At 39.9% G+C, this 26,974-nt stretch overlaps 1 protein-coding gene across 2 annotated transcripts in view; it reads left to right on the forward strand.

The window, feature by feature from the left end:
• C2H1orf21 (chromosome 2 C1orf21 homolog) overlaps nt 1–26,974 on the forward strand; it is a 217,355-nt gene that overhangs the window by 94,596 nt on the left and 95,785 nt on the right. For both annotated transcript variants that reach the window (XM_087438832.1, XM_014783352.2), the window contains exon 3: nt 18,050–18,144. In XM_087438832.1, the coding sequence (XP_087294958.1) occupies nt 18,050–18,144 (95 nt within the window). The remainder of the gene's footprint in view (nt 1–18,049; nt 18,145–26,974) is intronic.

Consider the following 26,974-nt stretch of genomic DNA (forward strand, 5'->3'; position numbering starts at 1 on the left):
TTTTAATGCAATATCTTTTCATTAAGCTTTTGCTTCTCACTGCCTTTTTTCGCTCAAGAAATGTCTCTTTATTTAAAAGTGTTTAAATCTTGAGTTTTGGACATGGCTTTCCTCCTTTGTTCCTTGTCTCCTTTCCCCTAATGCAGTTGTTAAATTGCCAAATGTTAAAATGAAAAACAATATGCTTTTAGCTCTGATAGAACTCTGAAAATCACAATTATTCATTTAAGAAATATTCATTGAGCAATTGCTAGAGACTGGCTTTTACTAGGGGGTGTAACATGTAGTAAGACAATGACTGCCCTCATTTTGCTTGCGTCCGAGGGAGTGACACAGGCAATAAACAGAGAGACATATAATATACGGTCAGGTGGAGATGAGTGCAACGAGAAAAATAAAGAGGGGGAGAAAGAATGACGGGGTGGCTATTTTAGATTCATGGGTCAGAGAAGGCCCTGCTGAGCTGTTGACCTTTTTGAGCAGAGACCTGAAGTAAGGGAGCAAGCCATGAGAATACCCAGGAACAAGGTGTTTCAGGCAGAGAAACAACAGGGCCAAAGCCCTGAGAGGGAGCCAGCTGGTGGATTCCGGGAAAAAGCCTTGAGTTCCCCATGCCAAGAGAGTGATGGGTGATAAACTCAGAGAGGCAGCCTGGGGTTAGACTGTATATTGCCCTGTAGCTCAGATGTGCACTCTGGATTCTATTCTAGATGTAATAGAAGCTAGGAAAGGGTTTGGGGAGTGGGGGGGTGATGGAGTCTGACTTTGGTTTTTAATTGAAAGGTTTACCCTGGCTGCAGTGTAGGGAATACCGTGAGAGACGAGAGTAGAAGCAGGTGACAGTGTGAGGCTGGTTCAGGTGAAAGATGAAGAGACGGCAGTGGTCTGGACCAGGGAGATATCAATGGAGATAGTGAGATGTGGTCAGGTTCAGGATATATTTGGGGATTGATTTCAATATAAGCTTCATTAGAGCACATCTTATCTGTGGGTGTCTCAGGAAGCAGGAGTGATAGGTGGAATTTGGTACCAGTAGAGCCTCCTCCTCTTTAGGGGTTCGAAGGATGCAAGGTTTTTAAGTTCTGAAGCAATGACCATGTTCTGAGGATTAGCAACAATGGGTGAAAAAGGAAACTCTAGTGTTGTGAAAGTAAAGACTTTTTCAAGATGGAGCTGTAAGAATGAATAAGGTCAAAACTCTACATTAATGTTTTTTGCCTTGGTTTTGTTACCTCCTTGAGGCAAATTCATTTGATGCTAGCTAGGACATAAAGAGCAGTATGGTTCCATCGTACTTTAGTTTACAGTACTTGGCCGTCTGTAGGTGCAGAGAGGGTGTGGCCCAGGTGAAGAGAATCACTTCAGGACTCAAGAAGCTCCTGGGATGAGGTGCTTCTCTTCAGCATTTCATCTGATGTGATAGAAACCAGCATGTTTCATTTCATTCAACCTGAGTGTGAAGGGATCCTAAGACATGACTTGTTTTTTCATTTTTAGCAAGTTGGTTGAAGGTCAGGGGTGCCTGAAAAGGCACATTTCTGGTCTCACCTCCCTTCCCCTAATAGCCATTTCTCCCCCTTCACCTGGCTCTTCCCTTCTCCCCAACACCGAGTCTTTGTTCCTCATGGAACTCTGAGCTCCACTTTCTTCTTTCGCTGAGCTGTTGTGAGCTTTGGTCTCTGTTGCCGTTCTCTTTGCTTCAGAGATAGCCACCCTCACACCCTCCCAATTCAGTTACCTTTTACATCTTCCCAGAATAGGAGCAATGTCCTATGAGATTCGAGAACTGATACACAAATAAAACATAGATTTCTGTGGAGGCAAACCAAGGCCCCAGGTAATTTCCCATTGTGAATCTCTTTTCCAGTTTGCATTGTTATCTTTTAAGGAAAGAATAACGTCAATACGCTGACTCATCTTCCTGCCCTCAGCTCACAACCACCAGCACCGTGTAATAGCATCAGTATTCTTCGGGATGCTCTGCAAAAGACACTCTTTTCTACTCAGTAGAATCTTAGAGAAGAAAAAAATTGCCTATAAAATGGTATGGTACACATGTAAACTTCTTGTTAGGTACCCTCACTTTTTGTATAAAGTTGGGCTTTTGGGAGTTTGACTTGCCTCCACACATTGTGGGGAGAAAAGAACTTGACAGAAAATGGATCCTAGAAGATAAGATTGTAAAGAGAGTCAAATGGCCAACTGGAAGGAGTAGAAAAGGGAACAGGTGACAGAGGGGTGATCAGAGTGGGGTTTGGTAAGCCAAGGCCAGGTCTACCCATAGAGCAAGCATGTCAAAGGAGACAAATGAATAATCTCTAGGCCCTCCCAAGTTAAGGGGAGATCTGAAGTCCTAGCACAGGAAGGATTTCAAGGCCTGAAACCCACACCTTAGAGTAGGCGACATGGCTTGCTCCATAAGTGGTAATATAGGCTATTTTTGGAAACTGACATGACAGGGGTGTAAAAGGCAGTGCACCTGCAATTCTTGCTCTTCTGGTCTGGCAGATATTTCACTGATGTGTGCTGCCAAGACCCCCAGACTTTGGGTGCACCTCTGTCAGATCCTACAGGAGCAGTGGGGTGCCATAATCACCCACTGGTCTTGATCAGGTGAAAGGCCTCTTTGTACTGTGTATATGCTGCTTCAGATGTAGCCCAAAGTAAAAGAGACTTTGGACCACGTCTAGGTCATGCATTACACTTTAAAATCTTTGAACTCTGAGATTTTACCTAACTCAGGCCTTTGGGTACAAGCAGCATCTCAGAAAGGTAGCTGAAAGAAAGCAGTACAGAAGATGTGCTAAGGAACTAGGGCTGTTCTGTGTCTCTGCCATACGAGCTGTCTTCCCAAATTCTCCTTTGGCCTGTTTATATAGGGTTGTTTTGGCCTTTCATACTTTGCTATATTTAAATTATCCAAAGTCTTAGAAATTACAGCAGATCTTTTTTTTTATTATTTTTTTCCAGCTTTATTTATATGTAATTGACATATATGAATTTGATGTGTATGATGTAATGATTTGATGAAGGTATATATTGCAAAATGATTACCACAATGAGGTAATTAATACTACCATCATCTCACATAATTACCTTTTTTTGTGTGGTGAGAACATTTAAGATTATTTTCTTAGCAGCTTTCAAGCAATAATACAATATTGTTAACTGTAGTCACCATGCTGTACATTACATCCCCAGAACTTATTCATCTTATAACTAGCAGTTTGTACCCTTTGACCTACATCTCCCCATTTCCCCCATCCCCCAGCTGCTGGCAACCACCGTTCTACTCTGTTTCTATGAGTTCAGCTTTTTTAGATTTCACATGTTAAGTGAGATCATACAGTGTTTATCTTTCTTTGACTTATTTCACTTAGCATAATGCTGTTAAGATTCATCTATGTTGTTACAAATGGCAGGATTTCCTTCTTTCTCATGACTGAATAATATTCCATTGTATATATATAAATATATATCTACCACATTTTATTTATCCATCACTCTGTCAATGAACATTTAGTTCTTTCCATATCTTGGCTGTTGTGAACAATGCTGCAGTGAACGTGGGGGTGCAGATATCTCTTTGAGATCCTGATTTCATTTCCTTTGGATATATACCCAGAAGTAGGATTTCTGGATTATAAGGTAGTTCTATTTTTAATTTTTTGAGGAACTTCCATACTGTTTTCCATAGTGGCTGTACCAATTTACATTCTCACCAACAGTGCGTGAGGGTTCCCTTTTCTCCACATCCTCGCCAACACTTGTTATCTCTTGTCTTTTTGTTAACAACCATTTTGTTAATCTCTTTGTTAATCTTTAATAACCAAATAACCTTTTTGTTCTAACAGGTGTGAGGTGGTACAGCAGTTCTTTTTTGCTACTGTACATCCCTCTTGAGGAAGCAAAATGGAACGTTAGCTTTAAGAACTTTCCAGATCATAATCTACATTTACATAGCTTACATATATATGGTGGGTGAGGGTCCATGAGGACCACCTCTCCATCAGCTCTGTGTCCTCAGGCTCTCACTATAGAGCCTACCTCGCAATTGCTATGCCACACAATTTAGTTGTTTTGAATTTAATTGAACCACTCAGATGCCCTTATGAATGAATCCTCATCCCCTCTCCCCAAAACATAAATAATCAAAACTGCTACCAAATTGAGCAGAATGTGTTACTAAAATAGACTCGTTCATACCAACCAAGTTGTGGAAGATAGTGTGTTCTTATTTGCTGCGCTGCTCACCATTAAGCTATCATCGAATGTGCTGCTCCCCCCCACTCACCTAGGAATATTATTCCTAAAGAGCTATTCTTTGTTGCTGTCAGAATACACTTTAGTCTCCGAGGGGAAAATAACTTGACGATTCGATTCGTAGCAACTGAAAATGATCTTTTGTTTTGTGTGAATGAAGCTCTTCTGAGAAGAGGTAGAGACTTGTCAAAAGGAGAGAAAGGGAGCCAGAGCCCTCCATCTCCCCTCCCATTCGCGTGTGAATGAGTGCTCTCCCTGACATTCCAGGACCTTTCTTCATGAATATGCACATTTCTTTCATGAGATCTGCAGTGAAAGTCGTCATGAATATTTTTCATAAGCAGAGAAGCTATACTGTTTTATCACAAATTGTATTTTAGCTGTGTTTTTCCATTTTAAAAGTTCAGTGGCAGTGCTTATAAACTTGGGAATTCACTTTAACTGAAAATGACCCTATCCACTTTCTTCCTATTCTCGTTAATGATTTTGCTGCCACTGAATTATTTCTAATGGTTGTAGAATCCAGAAGCTAGCTTCAATCCAGAGGCATATTAAAAGAAACACCAAAGATCATTGAAAAGCAATTTAAATTTTTGCTGAATAACCTCAAAGAATCCCAAAGAGGTGTCCCATTCATAAACCACTTCACGAACATACTGAAATCCACTCCCATGAATCTCTAGCTCACTGCCACTCTGGGGACTTTTTTTCTGTCTTTCTTTTGACTACCTCCAAAATCTCCCTCTTTCTCTCTCTGATCTCCTGCAAAACTTTCCTCCTGGCTGTATCTGTTCTTCTCCTCTCCTTAGCTTTGCTCTTTCTGGTGTAAATCCAGATGGCTGTAGTTTCCACTGACTTCCTCACCCCATTGCCAGACTCCATCACAGAAGAGCACAAGCCCATCTGGCCTGACAATAACAGAAATCCACTTAGGTCAGAACCCAATTAAAGGAATTAGATGGACATTAAGATGTACTTCTTCCTTAACACATAAATACACACAAACACACACATCCATACCATTGGCCAAATTGTTCAATGTTTGGGATGACTCCATGGCAGCCACACTAAATGGCAAAGAGTTTCTGGAATGGTTAGATAATTTCCTAATCCTGACCAGCCATCCTGAAAATTAACAACCATCGATCTTGGGCGGTAGTGAAGAACTGACTACAAGTGAATCAGCAGAAATTTATTGCCAGTCCTAGAAACATAACTCACTTTTCAGCCCTCTTGATGGCGGTGGAATTTTATCAACTCCATATACAAAGGAGGGCATGTGAGCCTCTCTATTAGTATCTTTTTATATTTGCTATTATTGCCTTATAGTTTACCCTAAAAAGAATATTATTGTTTGTTTTTATTTTAGATCTTACTTTATGATGATACTTTTTTTTTTTTTTACTTATTTTATTTTATTTTATTTTTTTTGGTGAGGAAGATCAGCCATGAGCTAACATCTGTTGCCAGTCTTCCTCTTTTTCTGAGGAAAGTTATCCCTGAGCTAACATCTGTGCCTATCTTCCTCTACTTTGTATGAGATGTTGTTACAACATGGCTTTATGAGCTGTGTGTACGTCCACACCTGGGATCTGAACCTGTGAGGATGATACATTTTTTAATGCCTGACCTGAAAAGGTTTATCTTAAGGGTGACTTCCATTCAGGGAGAGGATACGTGTGATGACATGTTGTAATAGTTCTGTAATGGAAATCAGCGTACAAAGAGAATGTTCCTTTTTATCAGAAATTCACTTTATTAGACATCTGTGGGAACGTCACATAAGAGCATGGGGTCTGAGTCAGACTGCCTGGGTTCAAAGCCTGGCCCCAGTCCATCACTCACTAGATAGTACAACTAAATGAGTGAAAGCTCTGTGCCTCAGTTTCCTTATTTGTGTGATGGAGACATTAATGGTTCTACTTCATAGAGCCGTTATATTACACGGGTTGTTGTATGTCATGTTTTCAGAACTGGATCCAGAACATTGAAGGCTCTATAAATGATAGCTCTCCTTTCTCCTTCTCTTATACCTCCTCCTCCTCCTCTTCCATCTTACTCCAGTGAAGCAAGAGATCCTTGATTTATTGCTTGGTCTTAACATGAAGATCATATATCAAAGTTGTAGTAGTATAGCAGAGGCCTTAAAATGAATTTATCTTTCAAAATAACAAGTTTTGTAAAGACATTGCAATAATACTTTACTGTCTATTGGAGAAAAACTTCAGTATTCTATTAGTCACAGTGGTGGTCAAATCGCCATTTTAACTAACCGTTTCCCAGCACTTACTTTGGATGGCACATTCATTCCTAACTAAGGGCTACAGGGTGGTGTCTTCCACTGATAAACGCTCCAGAGACCTGACAAGGGATGATCTAGTCGTTTCCCTGACGTGACCCATGAAGGTTAGATGTCTTTATAGTTTTTGTCTTTATAACTTTGAATCATATCTCTGTGATTTACAAATGTGTCCAAATCTTTTCTGAATCCATTCATACTTTATGCCTGTATCATCTCCCAAAGTAATTATTTCCTCTGCTTTGCAGTTTAAAAAAACAAAACAAAACTGACTTGGTGGTTAAGAGCCTGGCCCTAGAGTCAGACCAAGCTGGGTTTGAACCAGCACTGCCACTTGACTAGCCAATCGAGGACTAATCTCTGCAGCTGTAGAGAGGAGGTCAGGATACTGGCCTCGTAGGGCAGACATGAGGATTAAATCAAAGCAGGGAGAGGACAGACTGGGCAGGCTTTTGTCTGGAATGGTCATCAAAGGTAACAGGAACCCCACTAAGAATAGCAGAGAGGACTCAGCTGGCCTCTCACTCTTCAAGAGTCCCAGCAGTTCTTTGGTGGGTGGAGAACCAGCACCACAGAAGAGTCAGAGCAGCCCTCTTAAGAAACTTGATAAATTGCTGTCAGAACACCCATGCATGCCCTCTCTCTCTGGGAGCAGCTCTGAATCCTCCTCAGCCACTCATTCTGTTTAGGTTGGGAATTATTACTATACAGTATAGAAATTAAACCCCCTCCCTGTATGAAAGCCTTGGTTTGCATATGCATTCCTAAAGGAATCCAGGCTGGATTTGTATCATGTGATATGTCTTTTGTCAGAACTTGTCAGAAGATTGATGTTCCAGGGGCCTTAATGACTGGGTAATAGTTCCCTGGTCACTGAATAATGAACCTCCAGTGAATGAAGGAAATGTGTTATCTGGCCTCTGAAATGATTAAATGATTCAAGAATGGGGCCTGCAGGTCCAGTCTTCATTATTAAAGGTGGTATAGTGAGAGAAGCTTTATCACCCCCTTGTCCTTGCAGCTGTGGGTGCCTCTCATCTTGTTCTCTCAAAAACATGGACAAGACCCTAAAAATGCTAAGAGACGATAGCACCTTATGCGCATGCATCTCAGTTCCCTCAATTCACTCCGAGAGGTCTCTACTCTGCTTCACTCCGAGAGGTCTATACTCTGCTTCACTCCGAGAGGTCTATACTCCGCTTCCATGGCACACAGCTGGGAAGTCACAAAGCCAGGTCCAGAAGAGAAAGGCCTTTGAAACCAGTGCTCTGTCCATTGTGATTCACTGTTGTCCAGCCGCAAGGGAAGGGGCTGGCATTAGGTTCAGTGGCATTCTCTCTTGCCCCTAGGATAGCTTACACACCCCATCTCAACCACTCCCTATTCTGAGTGCTGCATACCTCCCCATCCCCAGTTGAAGTCATACCTGTTGGGGGAGGCAGGATTCTGGCAGATGTTGCATCTTAAGCTCTATCCCCACCAGTGCCGCACCAACTGACTCCAGGATAAAGACTCTACCCTCATGAGACTCTCTGTGGCTTCTCTCTTTCTCAGCCTTTCTCAATCTTCTTCGTGTGTTCTTCCTCACCTTCCTCAACCGACTGGTCCCTCTCACAATGTACGTTCTTCCTTTGCTCGGCCTTCTTTCAGAGGCAGAAAGCTTTGGATTAGGTGGTTGGGGTCTCTCCAGAGGAGATGGTTGAGGACAGTCCAGAGGACAGATGCTTAGCCATAATGGTGGATTCAGTGCTAGGCACTGGTGGAGTCCATATCCCTTCAGAATGGAGCCTGACTCTTCCTGAACTGGCCCTATCAGCCTCTTCTCTTTACATCTCTCTATGAGAATTCCACGTGTTCGCCATATTGAACTACTTGGACTTGCCCGTTTGCCATGCTCACTCTGGCCTTTGAACTCACTGTCCGCTTGCCTGAACCTCTCCTTCCCCTACACACTAGTGTTCCTCAGGACTCCACTGAGATATGTCACTACCTCCAAAAGTCTTCCCAGCCTTGCTTAGGGGGTTTCTCCTTTCTCATCACAACCACCCCACACACGTACTTCTCATAGCTATAAACACTTTACACTCTACTTCCTAATTTTCTTACAGGCTGTGATCCCCTTTAGAAGGGGTCTGCTTCCTTTTCCTAGATGTAACCCCAGGACTGAGTAGTATGTTCTGTGGCAGGTAGCGGGTACTCAATAAATATTGCCGAAGGAAAGAAACAGAGAAAGCACAGCAGAGGCTAGCCCAGGACTTGACCCAAGGACAGAAAGCAGGTAGTCCCTTCCATTCCTCAGGTCTGAACTAAAATCAAGAGTTGTTTTTGCCCAAAATTTCTGGGCCAGAAATGTGTCTGTAAATTGGTGTAGTTTACAGAGAGCTCATAGGAGTCAATAAAAAAAAAGCTACAGCTCCAATAAGAAAAAAAGAGCCAAGGATATGAAGAGCGACTGCACAAAGAGGGAAGTACAAATGAATGATCAACACATGGAGAAAGTATTCAGTAATTTTGATGTTTTGAAAAGTAAATTTTCAAACATCAAGCTAAAATAAAAATTAGATATCATTTTCACCCTTCAATTCATTGCATATTTTTAAAAGGGATAATGTCCTCTATTAGTAAGGGTGTGCTATAATGAGAGTTACGCCACTGAAGCAAGGCTGAATGGAGCCAGTACCACCCCAAAGCCTTTTATCTCTGGTTTTCAAATATAAACAAGCATTAGGTTTCACTGGTGAATGAGGATGTAATAGGCATATGAGAATTGCTGTCTTAGTGACATTAACGTTTTTGGATTATGAGATCATAAAGGGAGATATGTACAAATATGTACAATCTTCACACTTCCCCTAATAGAAACCCAGTGGCCAGACACCTCCATGTCTAATCTCCACAAATATAAAGTCTAAAAACATAATTTTCCTGCTTGTTATTTTTGAACAACTTATATTTTTAGACCATCAGAACTTAATGTATCAAGCAATCTTATTTTGAAATTAGTTTTTATTTATTAGGTTGATTTGAGACAAACTCTGAAAAGAACTGAGAGTATTTTATGTTAAATGCACCAAAGCCTTGTTTTTGAAATGTTCAAAACATTTAGAATGGACCGTTTATAATTACCCTGGAAATTGCTTAATAATAACTATTACATTAGAAAGGACGAAATTACTTTCCCCAAGTGCAGATACAGTAATTATCATTAAGGGACTGCCTGACTCAAAGAATTGATAATGGTACATGAGGTCCTTCAGCTGAGTCTCTGCTTTGTGAATAAGGTTGTTTCAGATTTAGAGGCAGCCCTGGTAAACTGTGGCAGAATGGAATGTGGTCAGTCTGTGTGTGCTGAGGAATGTGCTCCAGGCAGCAGAGGGGTTCTCAGAGCATAAGCCTTCCTCTCAAGACAGCTGCCTTTCCTAGAGCACTGATTCCCAGCCCCCTTCATCCCCTCCCCTCCATACACCCTGCATCGCTTGTCCCAGAGCCCAGCACATAGTAGGTTCTCAGACTGTACTGAATAAATGCCTTCCAGATGAGGAAAGTTTAGAAGTGAATCAGGGTTAGATATGCTGAAGTATCAAAGCCTTCACGATTCTCTGCTCTTTGATGACCTGCAACAAAATTCTGTTCAGTCCAACAGATATTGGGCATTGACCTCTTGCTGTAAAAATAAGAAAGACAAAACGGTATTTTGGACATTGGGATGATAGGGAGAGGTGAGAAAAGTTCATAGCACAATGATACAATAGTTAAGAAAGTGGCCTCTGAAGTCAAACAGCTCCTCCCTTTAAAAGCTATGTAAAGGAAGGAAGGGGGGGAGGGAGGAATATTAGCTGAAAATTTTCCAAATTTGATCAACAGCAGCAACCCATAGATGCAGGAAGCTCAGCAGCCCCCAGAAGGCTAAAGGCTGGTGAGACTGGCTTGCCCACGGTGATTTTCCTGCCCTGTAAGGTGACTGTGGCCCCCTCGTCCCTCTCCCAGCCATAGCACACATCCAGCCTCAATTTTTTCCCTTTATGTTACATTCCTTAGAAGTGTACCAATTAGAGATTCCTAATTTAACACAAATTGTCTTTTGTTTGGACCCCCCCAAAAAAGGTTGAGAAGATTTAAGTTTGAAAAATGGCTTTTGAGGCACGCTTTAGTGGAATGGTACAGTAGAGGCAGGAGAAGGGGTAGGAAAGCTGCAGAATGCATTGAAGCCTTGGGGAGAGGCTTACGTGGAGGTATTTAGATGGATTTAGAAGGGGAGAGTCTTTGACATCAAAGATGGACTTGACCTGTTTAAAATATTGGCCAAGTTCAAGCCTTACATAAAGGAAAAGAGAAGGAAGTGTTTCCTTTCTCCTTCTCTGCCTCCCTGGATCACATGACCACCTCCTCCCAAGACCTAGTACCGAGATTGTTGGTGCTCTTAATGAATGCTACATTAAATTAAATGGGTTTCCATGGAGTCACGTGGAAATAAAACCGTCTCTTCTCATGTAGTTTCTGTGCAAAAATGCACTTTGAAGTGCAAACCCTTCAAATATTGGGGTTTGTTGACTTTCTGTTTTTTTCGCTTTTTTACATTCAAGCACACTCATTGCTAGAAAACACCAGTAACTGAATTCCCAAGCAGATCTCTGGCTTTTCCAGATTCTCAATTCCAAGTGGTTGAGAGTCTTTAGTGGGACACGAAGGGATTGGCCCTCTGTGCCATCCCAGCATTTCTTATTGATGAAGCCTCCTGCATCTGTAGGTGCTGAGGGTTGGGGGAGAGCAAGAGACAGTTAACTAAGGGGAGGAGCTGTGGTTTGAAGAGACATCCTGGTGATATATCTCGTCCCCTCAGGTATTGAAGATGTTCTTCTTGAAGTAAAAAGCAGCTGGACTTAGAAAGTCAGAGTAATTTTCTGTGATTCAGAGGCTTTTGCTAAATTTTGAACCAAGCTACAGATATTATTTTCTGTTTGTATTATGTATTATCTATGGTATTCTTGGTCATATAAATATTATTGTAACTAGTTTTATGTTTACTTAGAAACTTGTAATTTATGCAAAGCCTTCATGAGAGTAAAGCAGAGATAAGTTCATGTGGTTACAGGAACTCTTAACTAGTCATAAAAACTCTGTATTGCCACTTAATTCAAGTTATCATCTAACATGTGGACCAACTTTCTACAGCTCAGCCATCTGAACGCAACCATGGCCCAACAATGTTCCATATCAGGGTCCAAAAATATAAGAATTTCTTGGAAGATTCAGTTTTATCTTAAGCTTGGAGCGGTTTACAATTAGTCTAAATCGCCTCATATCTGAAGGAAATAACTCTAAGGGAGTTTTTGGCAAGTTTTAGAAGTAAAAAGTGAGAACTTGAGAAATTTGCAGGCAAAAAAGATACTTGTAGCCCAGAGAGATTAAAAAAGATTTCATAAAGATAGTGAGACTTGGGCTAGAATAGTCATTGAATCAACTAAGGGGATGGGAAAGAAATTCCAGATAGAGGAATAATATAAATTTTAGCTCAAAAGCCTGAATACAGTTCAGCCAAGCCTTTTACATTGAGGCCATCCACAGACCAAAGGTGGACTTGAAAAAGCAGTTTCACACCGTTGCACTTGTACACAAAAATGCAGAGAACGATATTGGTATTGTTTTTTAGAAATCTTTCTTCTTCCTCAGAGAATCTAGCAGGAAGGAAGAAAAAAAAAAAGGACCTCTGAGACAAACAGAACTGAAGCACTGATTAGGGGAAATATTTATTCATGTGTGAACTAAGGTCAGCTCTTTGGGTTTTTTCTCTTTTTTAAAAAGGTTTTATTAAACACCTTCTGTGAGCCAGATACTTTGAGTAAAAACACAGGTGCACAGCCCACATGGTGGACTGCATCTGATGAGCCCCTGAGAAAGACCAGGGCTTAGCACACAGCAGACGTTGAATGAATGTTTGTTGAATGAATAAACTAATGGGGGCATGAACAATTGATGAAGTGGAGTCTTCCGAAGTGTGAGGCCACATTTTCCAAATGCAATTGACCCATCTACCCATCTTTACTTTGTAGCGTCAGGGAGTCCTGCCTCCTTGTCCTTCCGGAGAAAAGTATTCCTTCTGCAGTTGCTCTCTTTAGAACAGCCTCTACCGTTCTTGCTTGAAAACAATCAGTCTGCCTGTTCTAAATTGGAACCTCACCTCTTCGCTCTTGTGCCCTCAAGGAAAGATGTGACTAGGAGCTGTGCCAATGGCAGTACTGAATGAAGAAATAAAGGGAGATAGAGGAGCATTATTTTGTTGTATCCCTGGTTTCGCTTAAATAAAGATCACTTTTCTTTTTCCAATCATAAAAGTTATTTATTGTTCTTTTAAGATTATTTTCTATTTTAATTAAAGTAATATATGCACATAGTTCAAAAAATATTAAAGGCTTGTTATGGATGATAAACCACCTCACTTCCTCTCTCCTCATTTGTTAACAGGTAAGTCACAATTTTTGGTTAAATTAATTATTGACATTTACATCAAGCTTTTTGTTTTTATGCCTCGATAGATTTTGTACATTAGGAATAGCGTTCACTGCAGAAGCAGCAGTTTTCTAAAGCAGCAGCTAACATTTATTGAGCGTTTACTATGGACTAGGCACTGTTTCAGGTGTTTTTTTTTTTTTTTTTTGTGAGGAAGATCAGCACTGAGCTAACATCTGATGCCCATCTTCCTCTTTTTGCTGAGGAAGATTGGCCCTGAGCTAACATCCGTGCCCATCTTCCTCTACTTTATATGGGACGCTGCCACAGCATGGCTCTACAAGCAGTGTGTTGGTGTGCGCCCGGGATCCGAACTGGCAAACCCCGGGCTGCCGCAGTGGAGCACGAGCACTTAACCACTTGTGCCACCAGGCCGGCCCCATGTTTCACGTGTTTTCATATATTCATGTGACTCTGTGTGGGAGATCAGATACTATAAATATTCCCATTTTACAGATGAAGAAACCGAGACACAGAAAGGATAAGTAACTTGCCCAAGGCCATGTGGCTAGGCATTCTAGCTCTAGAGGCTAAGCTCTTAGCCATTGTGAATACTTGTCTCTTGAAAGAATCCCACCAAGGAAGGAAACAAAGATACTAAGGCAAGAATTTGAAGTCATACCAGGATTTTGGGATTCGAATTTAGTTAGCTTGGGAGACAGGATGTTCAATGGGAGAAATCCAAGGGGAATGAGTTTATGCTGTAAGGTAGAATGGTTTGTTTCTTTTAATGGGTTGGTTTGTTTTTGTAAATACTTCTTGCACCTCCTTTCCCAAGCCCTCGTATTTTCCTGAGCATATAATAATAGTCTACCAGAGAATCTTCATGCAAATTCTGGGTGAAGAGGCAATCTAGAGCATTCAATTAAGATGCCTAGATGTTGTAGTGTTTTGATATGAGGACATTAACACAGAATTTTTGAAAATGGAACAGTTCTGGAAAAGATGAGATTTATTATCATGTATATGTCATTGGTCAAAAGAAGACTGGGTGAGAAGGTGTGAAAGTAGATGCAAATTTCACCATTTTAGAAAACTGTAAGATCCTTCTTACCTCAAAGAATAGCATTTATAGGGCTCTTTTGCCTTTCTTCCTCCTTCCCCATCTAATATGTACATTTATGAAAATTGTTAACTTTTTTTGTAATTCTGGCATTACAAACTCACTCCGGCACTCATCTCCGTCTAATGGACTCTTTTTAAAGTCAGTTTCATTGATTATAAATGTAATCTTGTAGCAGATCTTCTATCTGCAAAGCTTGGGAGAACTGGGATAGGGTGAGTGATTTGTTGATAATGGATGTATTGACAGGATCCAGAAAATGGGGATGGTTCTGTACTGCCTAAAACAAGTCCAGCCAATTGATCCCCTTCTAGCTCTAAAAATTTTAATATTATATACATATATAAGGTAGCTGTTGTTAGTGCCATCCAGTCGATTCCAAATCCTAGTGACCCTGTGTCCAGCAGAGCAGAATCCTTCCTGGTCTTTTTGCGCCATCCTCTCACCTTCCTGCGTTACATCAGACGATGCTCCACTACTATTCATAGGGTTTTCATGGCCAATTTTTTGGAAGTGGGTGACCAGGTCCTTCCTCCTAGTCTGTCTTAGTCTGGAAGCTCCACTGAAACATATCCACCATGGGTGACCCTGCTGGTATTTGAAATATGGTGGCATAGCTTTCAGCAACACGCAGCTGCCACAGTATGACCACCAACGGACAAGGTGGTGTGGTTCCCTGACTGAGAAAGGAAGCGGGGCCGCAGCAGTAAGAGCGCTGAATCTTAAGCACTAGACCACCAGGGCTGGCTATATATGATATACTTTACGTCAAAAGTGAGGTACAGAGATTTGGTAAGAAACAGTGTGTCTTCAGCGTAATGGAGCTGCCACAAAAACAGTCCGACCCTTCTCTGATGTAATCTGAGCAATAAAATACTAAAAATATCACCAAGGCATTGCTTTTACCCCGAATCTATTTTGACTAGCACAGCCTGCAACTGTTTACATGGAGAGAATGGGAGCAGGTTCGGAACGGGGCGTCAGCCTACTGTTCCTGACATGCATTTTAATAAGCCACCTGACAAGATCAACAGGAAGAAAAGAAAAATTGTGAACAGGTGTGAGGGAGCTGGAGGAAGATGATCCTGCTACTCCTTTCTCTTTATCAAGTTGGCACATTGTTCTGCTGTCAGGACTCTGGCTTGTTACAGTGGCTGTGCTAATTGCCTCCAGTGTGGGATCTGATTAAGGAGCCTGAAGTCCCACATTGATTCCCCTGTTCCTTAAAAGAAGGGAAAACTGGATTTCTGTGGTGGTTGTCTCCCTGTCATAACCTGAAATGCTCCATTCGTCCACACCGAGGCCCGTTGGCGAGTGCCGTTCTTGACGGCTGCTTCGCCATGGAAATGAGTGACACATTTGTTGATGAGTTGTCTGTTTCCAGATGGACATCTTCCTTCCCAGCACCAGCCTTTGAGAAATTTGACAGACCATTTTGTAGTATTTGCTTTGTACCAATTGTGGTTTATCGAAGGGTCTTGCTGGCTTTTTTGTTTTGTACCATGATGGATTTTGCGCCGTGTGTTGTGTGAGTAATAAGGATAGGTCTGGCTTTGTAGCTGTGGCTGTTTGTTCTTTCTTTGTATCCCATCCTAGTGTGTTCCTCTAACAGCTTGGCTAGCCAGCCATTGTTGTTAATGACACACTAAAACCTATCCTCTTTCTAAGTTGGTGATGATTCTGTCTTGATGTTTTTAAAAAGTCTATATTTGGGGTAATGCTGCTTTGAAAGTCATGTAGCCAGTAGCTTTTCCATTTCATTGAAGAAAAATATTAATAGTTTGTATACTACTTTCAATTCAGTTGTGTTCCCTGGAGGGATAAAAAGAGAATGAAGACTGAATATCGCTACTCAGAGAGCGACTACAGTGGGCTGTGGCTTGGCAGATGGGAGAGGACAGCGGGCAAGACAGGGGCAGCTCCTCTGGAAGAGACCTTTTGCTGTGCAGCAGGCAAAGGGCCGTCTTTCTGAAGGTTCTTTCCGAAGGTTCTGCTTAGGTCCTAAAATGTGCTTTCCCCATCCTGTCGTGTGAGGCTTTGGGTCCTGTAGACAAAAATCATAGAATCCACTGGAATTGTGTTTAAAATATATATATAATATATGTATATGTGTGTATATGTATAATTTATATTTAAATAGAGACTCACCGTAAGTAATTAAGATCACAATTCAGTTCAGTTAAATGTTACTAATTATTCCAGTGAACCATGGTTTATAAATATTAATGTTCCTAACTAGTTAGGGAGACCCATCTTTATTATTTTTTCCTTTATTTTTATCTCTGTGTAATTGTATTGGAGGCATAATTTGTCAGTCTTTTTGTTTTAATTAACCAGTGCTTTTCCAACTTCTGAGTAAATAATGCTTAATTAAAAGTGCCCATTTTATTAGTTTACTTTCATTTTTGTCTCTTCTGAATACCAAATTGGAATATGAAGTTCTTGTGTGTTGTCACTGTGGATCAGAATCCATTGATTAGCTTGTTAATACATTTAGAACTTGGTATTCCTAAAGGGCTCATTACTGTGACCTCATACCAGTCTTTCTAATTTCTTTAAAAGAATCAGAATCAATAACTACCTTGAATTGTCAGGTGGAAACACAATTTGCTTAGCCGTGAACATGGAGTCTTTATTCAGATATAGGCAAATGTATTACTTTCATAAGGATAATAATTTTGAGAAACATTTGGACATCATAATTCCTTGGAGAAATGTTACTGTAACAAACATCTTTGGAGGTAATGTGTTAAGGGATAGTATGAAGAAGCCTGGAACTATATAGAAAATGGTATTATAAATAATAAAGCAAGAAATTATATAAGAATATAGTCATACCAAATTAATCATAGGCAATAAGAAAATGTATTGCAGCTTCCTGAACTGAAATACAAACTCTCTTAGTGGTTGACATCTGTCTTTCAGCCTATTATAGACATTATTCCATGTCATATGCTAGGCAATCGTCAGTTTATTAGTTGGTGAAATTTTCTAATTCCATAATTTATGTAATTTTTCCCACAAATTGGATCAAAGATGACTCAGTCACACCTGTTTTTGACCTTAGTGTGCCCAAGTCATTTCCTTTTGACAGGAATCTGATGAAAATGTCATCATTGTCGTCACCAAACCTCTACCCTGGAGAAGTGTTTTTAGCTGCAAGTTTTCCTGAGTTTGTCCTGTGGTGTATATTGGGATTTATTGTACTCTCTCTCTTGCTGTTGGGAAGTCTAGCTCCCATCCATGGTCCACTGTACTCTCCAGCCTTGAGTGATATACCTACCTATTAGATCCATTGGGTATTAGGGCTCTTCACGCATGTGACTTTACAGAGAGATTAAATTAAAGTGTGTGTCTGTTTATGTGTGTAGCATATGAAATAATGCAAACTGATCCACATATAATATAAGGGTCACAAATAGGAAAACTTCAATTCCCAATGTTTTATGTCTATTTGTTGGTCAATTAAACTCTCTAGTCTTAACCAGTACTTTCTTTTTCCAAAAGAGAGACATTAAGGTGTGAACGTACTGCTGAAAATTGCTGCCACAGGCATTTTGAACTAATATTCTCATGGAGAAAAATCTCCCTTAGACCATTAAGTGATACACCCTGGTGTGTGTAGATTCCACAGTCTTTAGATATGGAATAACCTCTGTTTCCTCTGCCACCGTTTGCTCTCTGTGAAAGGACCAGGCAGTGCCACCTTCATTAGCTGCCTTCGTGGTGCCAACCTTTTCCCTGTAGACAGAGGAGAGTGCCTCATAAAGAGATCCAAGATGCCTGGTTAAGCTTCTTCCAGATTGTTTCAAATAAAGATTGCAGGGAATAGGCTCTGACAAATTATGCTATTGGGCTTCTCTCATTGTCACTTTTCTACCATTGTTAAAAAATTATAAAATGTCTTTTCTTTTCAGATGAGTATAGGATCAAACCGGTGGAAGAGGTCAAATACATGAAAAATGGGGCAGAAGAGGAGCAGAAAATAGCAGCCAGGAACCAAGAAAACTTGGTAAGAATTGATTTTCTCATGTAACAATGAATTTTGGTGATACCATTGTAATAAAATCTTCACTGCGTGTTTAAACTGCAGCTGGCACACTGGCACAAGATTTCTTGAAAATGCGGTCGCTATTTATAGCTGGCTTGGAAGCTGCACCGTTACTCCTGTATCCTGTTTATTTCTGAACAAGCCCTTCTTTAATCTTGATAGAGAATGCTCCAGGGGAAATATAGCAGAATTATTAATGTTTTTAAATGGTTAAATTTAAAGGAAAAAACACAAAGTAGGATTGAGATTTATGGGAGGAGGACCATTGTTTTTTTCCTTCTTCTCCAACCTCCTTTAACCCTGATTCAGGTCAGGATGAATGGTTAAGTTTCATTATTCTGGACATGTAGTGTTTTTGAGGAGGTTGCGTTTCAAAGGAAAATAATGTACTTTTAAGGTGTATCTCTATCAAAGTAGTCAGAATACTGTTGCAGTATCTGATACAGAATATCAAAATAGAGAGAATACCTCCCATTCACAGTGTTAAAGGTCTTGTGGGTTTTGAGTTAATGTGAAAATTGTACTGATCTGAAACAAAGTTAGGAACCTCTTTCTCCGATATGAATCAATATACATGTGACCCTTAATATTCCATCTCTCTAAAAACATTTAGTTAATTATCACGTTAGCTGATTTCTTAAAAGAGGCTACAAATTGTTAAGAGTATGCCTGTATTCAGTTGTGTTGGAGCGAACTTGTTTTTATATTTTATTTTGGGAGTAATTATTTGCTTTTTTTTTCATGTTTGAGTGAATGTCTTTTTAAGAAGCTTGCAATGTCATAAAATATTTTCACTTGACTTAAAAGTCCTTTTTCCATTTTGTGCTTTGTTTTAGTTTTTATGCTTTCTGCTACAGCAGAAGGAGTTGGCAGAATGTTAACCAGTGCTCGTGTGTATTTAAGGCTGTCGCTTTCCATGATACACTAATGAACATAATAGCTAATTCTTTTTCCTCTATTCTTCTCCCAACATGTGATCTACAACTGAAAATATGGAAGTAGCAACAACTGAATATTTTAGATCATTTTAAAGGAATAAAAATAATAAAATTTCACTTCATAGAAGGGATTTGGATTTTAAGGTATCACTTAAGTCACAGAGATTCATCATACATATGGTATCTTTTAACATTAAAAGGTAGCTGTGACTAAATGGTGCAACTTAATATTATCAGACTTTTTACATGAATTTTTTTTTTTACTTTGGATAGATAAATAGAAGACCTGAGTAGTTGAAGAAGCATCAGTAGTCATTTTTCTGCCTTATTTTACTGAAAATCAGAGTTTGTCCTTGCTTGATATAATTTAGGCTTGAGTTATAAATCTCATCTTTAATAATAATATTTCCATTAGAGGCTAAAGAGACACTGGTGACCAGCTGGCAGTGGCTGTTTCTAAGACCTACCTACTAGTGTTCATCTTTACTTCACATGCTTGTATCTCTGAAATCCTAAGGGAAGCAACAACTTTTATCTTACAGCCTGTGAGTTTTTCCTCAAAGAGCTCTCATCACACGTAGGGCAAGTACAACTTGTTTCATCCTCTGAGTTTTGCAGTCTGTCAACTCCTTGATGCTGGTGTGTGCTTTTTCAGCACTGTAATCAGAATCAGCGTGAGAGCTCTTCTATGCAGACTGAATAGAGATTCAAAAAGAGAGGATTTCCGGTCTTACTTACTTGCGGATTATCTGTGACAACCCCATGCCCCATTACTCTGCCAGCCAATCAGGGACCAGGCTCCCAACAGGAATTCTCAAGTGTGTAAAGGTTTGCCTGCAGAATGGGGAGTAAATGGTTATTTTTGATTCTGAGATTTCTAGAGTGCTTTCCAAAATTAAATGATTTTAGTTGTCAGGTCGTATGTTATCTTTGTCACCTACTCCATCCTTTGGGCTGCATAATCAAGAATTGACTATGCATGTTATTTGAGAAAACTAAGAACCTCCTAAATGTGAAGCTTACATTGGAAGGGGGATGAAATAAATTTAACAATTCTTTATTTTTACATCCTTAAAATAATCCAAGAGTTAAGAAGTTTTTATGTTTCAAAGAATGATATTAAGATGTAGGTCAAAGTATTTTTAAAGTTTTTTTTTTTCCATTAAAACTGTTGAAATTAAGGACCATCAGCAAACATGACCAAGGCAGTATGACATGATGGTGACAAGCATGGGCTCTAGAGGCAGAAACTGCCTGGGTTCAAATCCCAGTGCCACCACTTGCTCACTGCGGGATCAAGTTACTTCACTTCCCTAAACCTCCTGCCCATCAATTGAGGAAAAGACAGTGCCTCATGGTGCTGTTGTGAGGGTTACATGATCGCTTTACAGCTCAAGACTTTGAGTGCAGTGCCTGGTACATGATAAGCACCTAATGAGACTTAGGCATATCATATAAAACAAAGGGAAAGAATAAAGAATGGTAGAGTCAGTGTTACTTTCCTTTTTCCTTTATGTTAAATGGTGAGAGATTTCTAAATGAATACTTTAGGCTAATGCCCATGTTACATGTATTTTGAAAAACCTTGCTCTGGAACTATGAAATTATTTAAACGAGTATATTTTGAGCATCTATTATGTGCAAAGCCCTTACTTGTATTGAGAGACACAGGGTACTTAAAGTCACTGTCCTCAAGGAGCTTACAGTAAAAATGGGAGAACATTCAATTCAACAAATATTTGTTAATGCCTCTATGTGCAAGGCTCTGTACTAGATTCTGCAGAGAAACCCCAAAATAAGAAAACCACTGACCCTCACTTCAAGGTGCTTATATTGCATCAGACCAGGTAAGTACCAAATGACTGTACATAAAACAGGTAAGATTGGTTCCAAGAAAGCAGTACAAAGTGGTGCAGATATCAAAGGAGGAAGAGATTGTATCTGTTGGGGTTTCAGGACCTATTTCATGGAAGATCTGGCGTTCACAGTGGGCCTCGAAGGGTAGAATGAGGAAGAGGGCCCCAAGCAGAAGTAACAGAGATGGAAAACACAAGACATATTTAATCAAAAGCATGTAGTCCTGTTTTATTGGGGAGTGGAAGGGAAGAAGGAAGATAAAGTGTCAGTAGGATAGCAGTGGGAAATTAGAATCGAAGCTCAGATGGAGTCATGGATGGAGCCTTGATGTCCTACTGAGAGATCTGAATTTATTCAGAGAGTTAAAGGGAGTCTTTGAAGGTTTTAAGTGAGGGATTAAAAGGATGGGATTATGATTCAAGGAAATTTATGCGGCAGCAGCGGATGTAATATGGATTGATGTGAGGAGCCCAGGTAAGAGATTGTTCGTAACGGTCTTTGCAAAAGGCAATGAGCCTGAACCAAGGTGGTGGCAGGGAGAATAGAAAAGATTTGGGAGGGCCGGCTCCGTGGCTTAGCGGTTAAGTGCGCGCGCTCTGATGCTGGCGGCCCGGGTTCGGATCCCGGGCGTGCCCCGAGGCACCACTTCTCCGTCCAACGCGAGACCGAGTCCCACGTACAGCAACTAGAAGGATGTGAACCTATGACATACAACTATCTACTGGGGCTTTGGGGGGAAAAAAATGAATAAATAAAATCTTTAAAAAAAAAAAAAAGAAAAGATTTGGGCAAGGTTGCAGTAGAAGCAACAAGATTTGACAGCTCATTAGATATTAAAAGAAGACAGGAATCAGGAGATAATGGTAATGCTAAGACTGTGACCACCTGGAGAGATGACTGGTTAGTGGTGGTGAGAATAAATAGTGACCTCAGTGAAATGGTGAAACCAGTAGAAGATTGTGTTTGATGAAAATACAAGGTGTTCATTCATTCATTCACTTGTTCACTACTCATTATTCATTCTTGCCCGCTCTTAAAAAGATCACAGTGTAGTCCACAAGAGAGAAAGTTAAGCCATTACATGGCAATGTCATAAGTGCAATAGCAGAACACCTGTAACTACCAGGTTCTTAGGCTCTGTGCTTTGGAGGACACGGAGGTGCATCAGACACAAATCTCACCCTAGGGAACTCACTTTCTGGTAGCAAATAGAAGGCATGTGACCTAAATGACCACAATTCAAGGTATACTGTGAATGTAGAGGTTGGTTTTGAGCAAGCAAAGCTTTAGGAACTTCAGAACATCCATGCAGAGAAGTCTTGCAAAGGGTGGAAATGAGGGTGTGGAGCTCAGGAGCACTGCCTGGAACATATTAGGTGTTCAATGTATTTTTGTTTGCTTGAACAGATGGATGAAAGATTGAGTAAAGTAGTTGGACCTGGAGGTATACGTTTGAATTGAATTGATAGCTGAACACTTGGGAATAAGCGAGGCAGCCAAAGGAAAGAGAAGAGATGATGGCTAAAGAACGCACTTTGGGACTCTGAGGTCCTCTTCAAAGCCCTCCCTACGTGGTCTGTGCCCACGTACGGCTTCTGTCTCACCCCTGCTCTTTGCGCACAACGTCCATCCCCATTGTTGGTCCTTCAGTTTCCCTAAGGTCCAGGCTCGCACACTCAGGGCCCTCACCACGTGCTGTTTCCAGCCTGGAACGTGCCTTCCCATCTGCACACCTCACCTCTCATTTTTGCCTGGTTTCCTCCTATTTATTCTTGAAACCACAGGCTAAATGTCACTCTCTGAGGGAAGCCTCTCCAGACCTCACCAAGTAAATTAATTCTCCTTTATGCGCTCTGATTACCTTTGTGTTCTCCTTTATAACACTCAGCACAACTGTTTTGGAATAACTGTTGGTGAATAATTTGCTTAATGTACATTCCTCTTTTTGACTGTAAAGGTTAACAACTTTTATCTTTTTGGTTTATAGTAAAATGTCTAGCACCTAAAAGTGCATGGCACCTAGCAGTCGCTAAGTAAGTATTTAGATCTCCAGTCCCTTGGGCCCTTTTATGGCAGTTTCTATGAGTGGAGGAGATCATGCCTGTTTTCTGAGGCTGATGATGAATCATTTATATGTCAGTCATTTATGTAGCCTCAATATAAAGGTGTGCATTTATCCCAATTTTCATCATTGCTTAACATCCGTATGTTCCACTCTACTCTCAGACTTATTCTTTCTTAAGGAAGGTGGTGTGAAGTAGTAGCATTGGCTTTGGAGATAATATGTAGATTTACACCAATATGGATCGTAGCCTAATCATTTCTAGCTTTATAATTTTGGTCAAATATCTAAAACTTCTGAACATGAAGATCCTCATCTGGAACCTGGGAATAACAGAACTATTAAAGTATTAGAAGAAAACATAGGAGAATATGTTTAGAATCTTAGCAAAGGGAGGCTTTCTTTTTTTGTGAGGAAGATCAGCCCTGAGCCATGCCAATCCTCCTCTTTTTTTGCTGAGGAAGACTGGCCCTGGCTAACATCCATGCCCATCTTCTTCCACTTTGTATGGGACACCGCCACAGCATGGCCTGACAAGCGGTGCCTCAGTGCGCGCCCGGGATCCAAACCCCGGGCCGCCAGCAGCAGAGCGTGCACATTTAACTGCTACGCCATGGGGCCGGCCCCAAAGGGAGGCTTCCTTAAACAAGACATAGAAAGCAAAAGCTATGAAGAAAGAAAAGTAGTTTATTTCATTAGATCACAATTAAGTACTTCTGTAAAATAGAATAATTACAAAAAAGTAGCTAATAGAAAGGCAACAGCCTGGGAGAAAATATTTATGACATATAAAAGGCAAAGGATTAATATCTTGGATTTATAAAGAACATTTGTAAATAATTAAGAAAAAGATAATCCGTTAGAAAAATAGATAAGTGAAATGAACAGATGGCTCATAGTAGAGGATATTGGGCAATAAGCATATGAAAAGATGTCCCACATCACTAGTACAGTGGATACTCTCTTACCCAACTCGCTGCATTAGAAGACTCACACAAATCCCTCACAGAAAGATGCTCACTGCAGCCCAACACACGCTCGCCCCAGTGGCTGGTGGGCTACTCTCTAGAACAGCTCTGTGCTTTTGCTCCCTCAGTTAATTGTGTGTTTTCCGAGAACTGTGTGATGGTTCCCAAACCTGTTTATACTGGTTGAATGTCATTGTAATTATGTAATTTAGTTAAGTAATACGTAAACCAATGAAACAGAAGTGTGGAAAGAGAGCTTGTTTCAGTGAAAATTAAATTAAATGCTTTGGAAAGTCTTGATGAAGGCACATTACGAAAAGCTTGCTGTTAAATTAAATTAAATTCTGCACTCAGATTATTTCACAAGGCCTTTACATTCTCACTTTACTTAAGAAACCAAACCAGGGAATCTTAGATGTGTATTAAGGGTGTGGTTAATGCAAGAAGTGTATGTGGAGCCCCAGGTAGTGGTTCTTAACTTAAAGGAGAAGCCTTTACCATATGATCCAGCTATTCCACTGCTGGGTATTTATCCAAAGAACATGAAAACAGGAATGTATAAAAATACATGCACCCCTCTGTTCATTGCAGCGTTATTCACAATAGCCAAGGCTTGGAAGCAACCTAGGTGGCCATCAAGGGACGAATGGATAAAGAAGATGTGGTATATATGCACAATGGAATACTACTCAGCCATAAGAAATGATGAAATCCAGCCATTTGTGACATACATGGATAGACCCTTGAGGGTATTATGCTAAGTGAAATAAGTCAGAGGGAGAAAGTCAAATACCATATGATCTCACTCATAAGTACAAGATAAGAAAAAATAACAATCACATAGAGACAGAGATTGGATTGGTGGTTACCAGAGGGGAAGAGGGGAAAGAGGGGGATGAAAGGGATGATTAGGCACATGTGTGTGGTGATGGATTGTAATTAGTCTTTGGGTGGTGAACATGATGTAATCTATATAGAAATTGAAATATAATGATATATACCTGAAATTTATATAATGTTATAAACCAATGTTTACCACAATAAAGAAAGACTTCAAAGGTGCAAACTACCTTTAAAAACTCTTGTATGTAAATAAAATCTTTAAAAAAAAATAAAAAAAAAAAAAAAAAAAAAAAAGGGCCGGCCCCATGGCTTAGCGGTTAAGTGCGCTCTCCATTGCTGGCGGCCCGGTTCGATCCCGGCGCACCGACGCACTGCTTCTCGGCCATGCTGAGGCCGCGTCCACATACAGCAACTGGAAGGATGTGCAGCTATGACATACAACTATCTACTGGGGCTTTGGGGAAAATAAATAAAATCTTTAAAAAAAAAAAAAAAAAAAAACAAAAAAAAAAAAAAAAAAAGAAAAAAACTCTTGTATGTTGAATTATAATGTTGTATACCTGAAACTTATATTACATCATACACCAATTTTACCTCAATGAAAAATAAATAAAACTCTTGTAAGTTATATGAAGGCAAATAAAATTATTATTAACTAAATTACTAATTAAAATAAATAAATAAAGGAGAAGCCTTGTTCCTACATCAAAAGATGGGAGAGGAAGTGCACATCTATGTATTTAAAATAAAATAATATGCTTAATGTGCATATACATTTTTATGTTGCACTGCTTTAACTCACTTTATCATTAATTAGCAGTCCAGATGGTGTTGCCTAATATGACTTTTATTGTAATCAGGAAAATGCAAATTAAAACAAGATCCCATTTTCCCAAAGATTGGCAAAAACTTGAAGTTTTTTTAATAATATCAGTTTTGGCATGGTTGTAGGAAAATGTATATTTGCATACGAGTGGTAAACATCTTGGAGGACAATTTAGCAGTATCTATTAAAATTTAAACATGCACATCCATGACCCACCACTTCCACAGCTGCCCATGTGTATGAGGAAGCTTGCATAAGACTGTTCACTAGCATTGTTTATCTTAGTGAAAAATTGAAAATAACCTTCATGCTTGTCAGTAGGAGAGTGGTACAGCTGTAGTATACTAGACAGCAATTAATAAGAATGAATTTGAGTTTTATGAACTGTGCCTGGAGAAATTATGCAAATTGTAGAAAGAATATGTATAGTGTGATACCATTTAAGACTTTTTAGTAAAACAAAACAGCAACACTCTATATTTTCTATGAGGAAAATATATGTATAGGGATTCATAGAAAAACCTGGATGGATGTGTCCCAAACTACTAACAGTGGGTTCCTGAGTTAATGGGGGGCTTAAGTGTGCCAAGTCTCAGTTTACTGCTCTGCAAAATGGGGTAATAATTCAACCCACTTTAGCAGGAAGTTGTGAAAATTAAATAAGATATGCCTATAAATTCTTAGCACGGTTCTTGGCATAGAAAATGCCATTGTTGGCTATTGCCATACTGGAGTTGGGTTGGATGGGAAGCGTGAGAAAAAATTGGATGGGGTGGTAACAGGGGATTTTATCCTTAAACTTTATGTTTTCAATTTTTTAAAGAAAATATGAGTAAGTTATTTATGCAATTTAAAATTGATTTTTTAAAAAGGGGGATAAAAATAACAAAACTCTGATTTTGACTACTTGGGAATCTGTAATGTAAGTAGGATTATGTCATTTTCTCAGTATCTTAAATATCCTCAGGTTTTCATCATTCTCTGATATCTGGTTAACAGAAGGCAGTTAGAAGGAAGCTCAAGGATCATCCAGCTTCACTTAGTGTAGGTTAACAGTTTTGCGTGTAAATAATTTAAAAGTGAATTACTCCAGAGTTGGCAGTATTCAGTCCCCTTTCCTCTCCAAAGTAAGTGTCTTAATAAATAAAAGACATTTCAGTTTTAATTTGGAAGTGCTCCCTCTTACTATACACTAAAACGTTATTTTGTTTTCCTTGATTAATATTTGTCCTTCTTAAGCTGTCCTCCCTTGGCAGTTAATAAGTCATTTGATGGTGGATTTTTTTGTTTTTGTTTT

Source organism: Ceratotherium simum, chromosome 2, assembly GCF_057802395.1.
Source record: "Ceratotherium simum simum isolate JZ-2026a chromosome 2, ASM5780239v1, whole genome shotgun sequence".
NCBI lineage: Eukaryota > Metazoa > Chordata > Mammalia > Perissodactyla > Rhinocerotidae > Ceratotherium > Ceratotherium simum.